At 64.6% G+C, this 7189-nt stretch overlaps 4 protein-coding genes across 4 annotated transcripts; 3 read left to right on the plus strand and 1 right to left on the minus strand.

Annotated features, from left to right (window-relative positions):
- Positions 1 to 59: 59 nt before the first annotated feature.
- AMSG_07365 (uncharacterized protein) lies at positions 60 to 3365 on the plus strand (the record flags this gene model as incomplete). Its single annotated transcript, XM_013900816.1, has 5 exons — positions 60 to 467; positions 518 to 1855; positions 1882 to 1995; positions 2031 to 2072; positions 2117 to 3365. The coding sequence occupies 5 exons, from the start codon at positions 60 to 62 to the stop codon at positions 3347 to 3349; spliced, it is 3135 nt and encodes a 1044-aa protein (XP_013756270.1). The 3' UTR covers positions 3350 to 3365.
- A 157-nt stretch (positions 3366 to 3522) lies between these two features.
- On the plus strand, positions 3523 to 4151 carry AMSG_07366 (calcineurin Ca2+-binding regulatory subunit CnaB; the record flags this gene model as incomplete). The annotated part of the gene is made up of 2 exons (XM_013900817.1): positions 3523 to 3536; positions 3692 to 4151. The coding sequence occupies 2 exons, from the start codon at positions 3523 to 3525 to the stop codon at positions 4149 to 4151; spliced, it is 474 nt and encodes a 157-aa protein (XP_013756271.1).
- A 207-nt stretch (positions 4152 to 4358) lies between these two features.
- On the minus strand, positions 4359 to 5892 carry AMSG_07367 (uncharacterized protein; the record flags this gene model as incomplete). Its single annotated transcript, XM_013900818.1, has 2 exons — positions 4359 to 4370; positions 4426 to 5892. 2 exons carry the CDS (start codon positions 5890 to 5892, stop codon positions 4359 to 4361), a joined length of 1479 nt encoding a protein of 492 aa, XP_013756272.1.
- Positions 5893 to 6009: 117 nt separating this feature from the next.
- AMSG_07368 (uncharacterized protein) lies at positions 6010 to 6619 on the plus strand (the record flags this gene model as incomplete). The annotated part of the gene is made up of 2 exons (XM_013900819.1): positions 6010 to 6163; positions 6302 to 6619. The coding sequence occupies 2 exons, from the start codon at positions 6010 to 6012 to the stop codon at positions 6601 to 6603; spliced, it is 456 nt and encodes a 151-aa protein (XP_013756273.1). The 3' UTR covers positions 6604 to 6619.
- Positions 6620 to 7189: the final 570 nt, after the last annotated feature.

A 7189-nucleotide genomic window follows, 5' to 3' on the forward strand; every position in this document is an offset into this window, starting at 1 on the left:
CCCCGTCCCCGCCCGCCACACACACACACACACACACACACATACACACATACACTACTATGGCTTGGAGTCTCTCTCGGGTCTCCAAGAACCCGTTCCCCCGTCTCGGGCACCTTGCTCTGGCAGACGCCTCGGGCTCCACCCTCTACTGCTTTGCAGGCGGCAAATGGCACGAGAACGATGACTCGGCTGCCCTCCTCCCCACGGCACCGCAGCATGCTGGGGCCATTGGCATCTCGCCTGTGCGCGTCTCAAAGCTCTCGCTCACAGGCCTCATGACCTGGCTTCGCCCGGGCCTCATCGGAAAGAAGCTCCCGTCGCTCGTCGCTGCCGCCGCCGCATGCATCGGTTCCAAGTTCTACATCTTTGGAGGGGCGCTGGCAAAGCCATTGTCGTCGTCGTCGTCGTCGTCGGTAGCGGCGGCATCATCGGGGACAGGCATGGGTGCAGGATGGCTCTCGGATAAGGTCTATGTGCTGACGTACTCGCATGACACGCCGACGTTCTCGGCGCCGAGGTTTGCGGGAAAAAACCCGAGCCGCGCATGATGCACTCGTTCACCGCTGTCGGCGACTCGATTGTGCTCTTTGGCGGTGTTGGGAGCGATGGCGAGGTCGTCGGAAACAGCACCTTTGTCTTTGACGGTGCAAAGTGGGCGGCTGCTGCGGCGTGCGACTCTGGGCCGGCGCGGAGGGCACACGCAGCTGTCGGGTGGAGCGCCATGGATGTGGTGGTCGTCTTTGGCGGCGCTGACGCGGCGGGAAAGCCGCTCGACGATGTCATGTTCTACGATGTCGGCGCTGATGCCTGGGTTGCGCCGGGCGTCTCGGGAACGGCGCCGTCGCCGCGATGGGGCGCCGCGGCTGCGTTTGCACCAAGCCTGCCGGTCTCGGGCCATGCCGGGCTCATTGTCTTTGGCGGGACCAACGGAAGCTCCCTGTTTGGGGATGCGTACGCGCTGGATCTCGAGGATCTGAAGTGGTCCAGGCTTACAGCCGACCGTGCTCCGGCGCCGCGGGCCTTTGCCACCCTCACCATCGTCAACGAGAACAAGGCCATTCTTCTTGGCGGCGCCATGGTGGCCGCGGAATCGTCGGTCAACAACAAAGTTGCAGTGCTCAACCTCGCCAAGCTCGGCGCTGAGCATCTCGGATCGAAGCCCGCGCCCGCGTCGGCTGCGGTTGCGGTCGGCTCCAGCTCGGGCACCCCCCGCGCAAAGGTCAGCGCGCCGCCGCCGACCGCCAAAAAGTCAGCTGCCGCGCTCAAGATTGCCTCGGCCATTCGGCGGACGAAGGCCGCACCTGCGGCCAAAACCACGCCCGAAGCCAAGGCCACGCCCGCGGTCAATCCTGTGCCTTCTGCTACCGCTCAGAGTGGCAACGCCAAAAGCGACGATGCCGAGATGGCGATGCAGCTCGCGATGCGTGAGGCCCAGCTCCGCAAGGTGGCCGTGAGCCTCAAGGAGGCCAAGGCCCGCGAGGCCGAGCTCGCGACTGAGCTCAAGGCAGCCCGTGGATTCGAGTCCAAGGTGAAGGCGCTCGAGCGACAGCTTGCGGATGCACAAGCTGCCGGAAGCGAAGCCGAGCTCAAGACCAAGCAGATGGCCAAGCTCGAGTCTAGGGTGGCGGCGCTCGAGAGCCAGCTTGTGGATGCACAGGCCGCCGGAAGTGATGCCGAAGCCAAGGCCGCCCAGGTTGCGGCGCTCGAGTCCAAGGTGGCGACGCTCGAGGACCAGTTGGCTGATGCAGAGGCTGCCGGGGCCAAGGCCAAGACCAAGGCCAAGCAAGTGACCAAGCTCAAGAAACAAGTCACCGAGCTGGAGGCCCAGCTCGCCGATGCAGCCAATGCCAAGGCCGTGCTGAAGAGGCGTCTGCGCTGAAGACCAAGGTGACGACACTCGAGAGCCAGCTTGCGGATGCACAGGCCGCCGGAAGTGACGCCGAAGCCAAGGCCGCCCAGGTTGCGGCGCTCGAGTCTAAGGTGGCGACGCTCGAGGTCCAGTTGGCTGATGCAGAGGCTGCCGGGCCAAGGCCAAGACCAAGGCCAAGCAAGTGACCAAGCTCAAGAAACAAGTCACCGAGCTGGAGGCCCAGCTGCCGATGCAGCCAATGCCAAGGCCGGTGCTGAAGAGGCGTCTGCGCTGAAGACCAAGGTGACGACACTCGAAAGCCAGTTGGCTGATGCAGAGGCTGCCGGGGCCAAGGCCAAGACCAAGGCCAAGCAAGTGACCAAGCTCAAGAAACAAGTCACCGAGCTGGAGGCCCAGCTTGCCGATGCAGCCAATGCCAAGGCAGATGCTGAAGAGGCATCTGCGCTGAGGGCCAAGGTGGCAACACTCGAAAGCAAGGTCAACAGCCTCGAGTTGGACCTTGCAGCCAAGGACCGAAAGGTGGCGACGTTGGAGGAGCAGTCTGCGGGCATGGCTGCCCACGTTAGTGAGGTTGATGAGCTCAAGGTTGAGGTCACGCAGCTGAAGGCTGAGCTGGCCGAGACGATTGCCAAGACACAGGCTCAAGTCGATGACGCTGACGCACTGCGGACCAAGATAGCGGCACTGGAGCAGCAGCTGGCCGACGCCAAGTCTGCCGGCAGCGACTCGGCCGCCAAGGCCGAGCAAGCTGCTGCGCTGGAGAGCAAGGTCGCCGAGCTCGAAGCGCAAGTGGCTGCGACTAGATCGGCCGTCGCTAATCTTGCCGACGTCGAGGCCTCGCTTGACGCCAAGTCTAAGCAGCTGGTGAGCGTCAAGAAGGAAGCTGAAAAGCTGCGATTCCAGCTTGAAGACGCGCAGGAGGAGGCCAAGGTTACAAAGGCGTCGGCAGCGGCACTCCAGTCCCGGACCGACAAGCTCGACCACGAGCTCGCCGAGCTGCGCGACTCAGCACGCCACGCCGCCGCAGCCAAGTCATCAGCAGACAAGCTCAAAGCCCGAGTGGCCGAACTCGAGGCTGACCTGGCAGCAGCCACCTCAAAGGTGGCCACGCTGAAGAAGTCTTCGGCCGATGCTACCGCAGCCGCCGATCGTGTCGCCCAGCTCGAGGCCGAGCTCGCTGCCGCGCGCAACGAGGCCCGCCAGGCCTCTGCCTCAGTAGTCTCTCTCAAGGCCGAGCTCACCGCTGTTAAGAGTCAGGTTGCCACTGCCGAAGATGCCGAGGCCAGTCTTCGCCGCCAACTCGACGAGCAGCGCAACGCCGTGCATGGCGCCGAGCGGGCTGCCGAGCTGGCCGGCACCCGGCTCAAGTCCGCCATGGATCTCGTGGCAACACTCGAGGACGAGCTTGAGGATCTCGAGGAGCGCACGCTCCTTGCCGAGACCAAGTTTGCCGCCATAGAAGCATCGCTGGCCGAGTAATACGCACGCGCCCGTGTCGTGAGAGTTGAGCCTCGACAGCCTGCCAACTGTTGCCGATCGGAGAGTCGCCGAACGCGTGCCGACCCGGAATGACTCGACGTCGGCGGCGGCGGTGGCAAACAACACACGGCACACGGCACACGGCACACGTCACACGTCACTCGTTCACCACCATGGGCGCATCGCTGTCGACCGCACTCACGGGCAGCTGGGGCTTGCAATGCGGCTGGCTGACTTGGCTGACCGGCTGACTGGCTGGTGGGACGGGTGACTCGTGCATGTAGTGGGGGGGGGGGGGGGGGGGTTAGTGGAGGCGCGCGATGTGCGGAGGATGTATCGCAGGTACTGTAGGCTCAAGGGCGGCAAGCCTGTACTGACTCGGGCCGATGTGCTCAAGGTGCCCGAGCTGTCCATGAATCCGCTCATCGACGTCATTCTCTCTCTCTTTGACCCAGAGGCGACAGACCGCATCACCTTTCTGTCGTTTGTGGAGGTGCTCTCGGTCTTCCATGAGCGGGCGCCGGAGGAGTCCAAGCTCCGACTGGCGTTCTCGGTCTACGACACGGACCGCAACGGATACATCACCCGGGAGAACCTGAAGAACATCCTCCGGCTCATGGTGGGCGCAAATCTCTCGGACGATCAGCTCGATCAAATCCTGGTCAACACCTGCTACGAAGTGTTTGGCGCAGAGCCCGGGCCCGACAACGACGCGCTGCACATTTCGTACGACGCGTTCGCCGACGCCGTCGCCGCCTCGGCCACAGGCGTCTCCACCAACATGACCATCAATTTTGGCTGAGCAACGAGGCTGATGACGGCGGCAGCGGCATGTGTTTGGCCGGAATCCGCTCGCCGTTGACGGTGGTGAGCGGGAGTTCGGCCCACCACGGCTGCGAAGCCTTGGCGAGGTCGCGGGCGTGCGCAGCACGTGCCGCCGCGGACGTTCGCTGCCGCTCGGACACCTGCGGCTGCGCAGCGGCCATGGCCTGCAGTGAAAGCGAGCCGCTCAGCTCGGCAGCTGTCTGCGAGGCGGCGGCAATGAGCCCCGCTCGTCGCCGCTGGCCAGCAGCCACGATCGCAGCTCGGCGCTGGGCTGCACTGGTTGCGTCCTCGACCCGGACCCGCAGCTCGGCGAGCTTCTTGGCCGACGTCGGCCCAGAGACTGTCTTGTAGTGTGCGAGCTTGGTGCGGATGGCATCGTGGTGGGCCCGGAGCCGCTGCGCGGTCAGCGGCTTCCGAGTCGGGAGGCCGACGTCGGCCGGATCGGCCTCGGGCACCACGTTCTCGGCATCTGCGCCGTCACCTTCTCCCACGTCCGGCTTGTCTCGAGCGGCTCCGCTCGCCTGGGCCTTCCGCTCGCGGATGGCTTGAAGCCGCTTCCGCCACACCTGCTGGATGAGGATGGCGGCGCGGATTCGCTTCCACCCGCTCACCCTGTCGGCCGGAAGCTGGGCCACAAACTCAAGCTCTTCCTGCTTGCGCTTCAGCTCGCGCGCTTTGGCCTTGTGCTTGGTGGCAACAGTGGTCCACTGCGAGTCACGGCCGCGGGCGGCAGCAGCGCGCGAGGCCTCGATGCGGCCGCGCAGCTTGCGCTGGACCCGCACCACGTAGCTCTTAAGGAGCTTCCATGCCCGCCACGCCCGGTGGCTCCGCCACGCATTCTGTACAAGCCGAGCGGCGGCGGCAAGGTCGGCGAGCCGCTTCTTGGGCGAGTCGGCGGTTGTCACGTCGAGCAGCAGGCTCGCGTGACCCTCGACCTTGTGCGCGACCGCAGCGGCGGCGGCTGACACGTTGGCACGCATATAAAAGTCGCGCTCGTCCGACGAGGCCATGACGAGCGCGGTGATGACGTCGAGAACCCGCATGAGAACTGAGGGATTGTGCGACGAGGCTAGCATGTCAAGGAGCATCGAGTCGGCGCCACCGTTGGCGTTGACAAAGGCGCGGAGCGCGGCCGGCGACGAGGCCACAATCCGGCGAAGGAGGCGCAGGACGGCAGAGAGCGGAATCGGGTGGCGGAGGCGCGAGAGAAGCGATTCAAAGGCGCGTGTCGATGCAGCATCACGAACAGCATGAGTGCGGACCGGGCCGCGGCCGCGACCAAAGCCTAGCACGTCCGAGACCGAGTGGATGAGTGCGGTGGCGACGGCCGGGAGTGGGCAGTCGGCGACGAGGCGCATGAGAACGGCCCCAAGGCGGCGGTCGGCAAGGTAGGCCGAGGCACGGCCAAGACCCGAGATGAGCGTGCCAGCAATGTGGACGAGCCGCTGCGTCACGTCCCAGCCAGTCTCGCTCCCACGGGCCTCTGCCGCGTCGGCGACAGTGTCAAAGACCATGGCGGTGACGCCAATGTCCCAGGCCACCTGCCGCAGCCTGCGCATGGCCACAGCGCCAAGGCGGGCAAAGCCATGTCCGAGCACCTCCTCCAGCTCAAGAAGCGCATGCCGCTTAGTCTTGCCGCGGCGGCCACCCGCGCGCTGGCGGACAACTTCAAGCTCGCCACAGAGCGCATCAAAGGCAGAGGCGGTGGAGGAGGTCATGGCGTCTGGGTGGGTGCGGCGAGGAGTGATCGATCGGGCGCCAAAGCGGCAACGGCAGGAAAAGGTCGTGAATTTCAAACGGGTGCCGTATGGCGCCAAGGACGGCACCACGCCACCATGGAGGTGACGTCGATCCAGGAGCGGGTTCCGCTTGCCCACCAGGACCCTGGCTTGTTCTATGCCTTTCTCCCCCTCCAAGTCTTGCTCTATATCCATACCCGCTACTCGGTAGCCTTTGGTATACTCACCCTCGCCCTCCTCATCTACAAGGGTACGTTGCTGGGCGTGTGCTGGCCAACGGCGCGCCGCGGGCGCAAGCGGTGTGCAGGTCACCAAGGGTGTGCAGCACACGACAGTACGATAACGACTCACACGTGTATGGAGTGGATGTGGGGATGCGGTTGTGTAGCGGAGGAGCTTGTCTTTCCGGACCATGCGCTGGGGGGCGAGTCGTTTCTCTGGGTCCTGTTCCTCACCCTCGAGCCGCTGAGGCTGTACGCGGGGTACATGGGCAACGCGGTGGCATCGGGCAAGGCACTCTTGGCCTTTGATGGCCTCACACTCCTTGTTGCTGCCATGCATGTCTACTGGCTCTGGTGGCAGGTCTGGGTCTTCCATCTCGACTGGATCCTCTCCTGGATTGCCATCACCCTTCTCTTCCTCGAGTTTGTCATGGCTTCAAAGGTCCTTGCCCAGGTCCAGAACAGGTGATCCATCCCATGCCTCCCACCTACCACAGACTATGGATCTTGCATTGAACATGTGTGGTGTGGTGTGTGTTGATCAGCAGCGGTATTTGATGTGATGTGATGTGATGTGATGGTGGGGCGTCGAGGGAGTCGGTTTGTTGTTGTCGCCAACGGGGCGAGGGGGAGTGGGTGCACTGGTGCTGGTGCTGGATGCTGGGTGGACGAGACACTGAACTCGTGCGCGACCCAAGGCAGCGACAATGCCTGTGACGCCCACAGCTCGGTATGGCCTTGGAGGAGGTGGGGGTGGGGGTGGGGGTGGGGGTGGGGGTGGGTGGGTGGGTGGGTGGGGGGGGGGAGGGGAGGTGAGGTGCGGGTCAAGGCGACAGGCGAGGCAGTGGCGGTTGGTGGCGGGTGCGAGCAAGGCAGAGAGACTGGAGACTGGATTGGGCGGGGACTTATGCGTTTGGGGCTGTGGGCTTGTGTGAGAGGGGATGTAGGTCGTCGGTGCGTGGGAGAGGAAGAGGTGCAAGGAGGGGAAGGGGAAGAGGCTCGGCTGTAAGTGGACGATGTGGTGCGCGCAAGGCATGGGAGCGGGGGGCCGCGAG

Source organism: Thecamonas trahens (assembly GCF_000142905.1).
Source record: "Thecamonas trahens ATCC 50062 unplaced genomic scaffold supercont1.34, whole genome shotgun sequence".
Classification (NCBI taxonomy): domain Eukaryota; order Apusomonadida; family Apusomonadidae; genus Thecamonas; species Thecamonas trahens.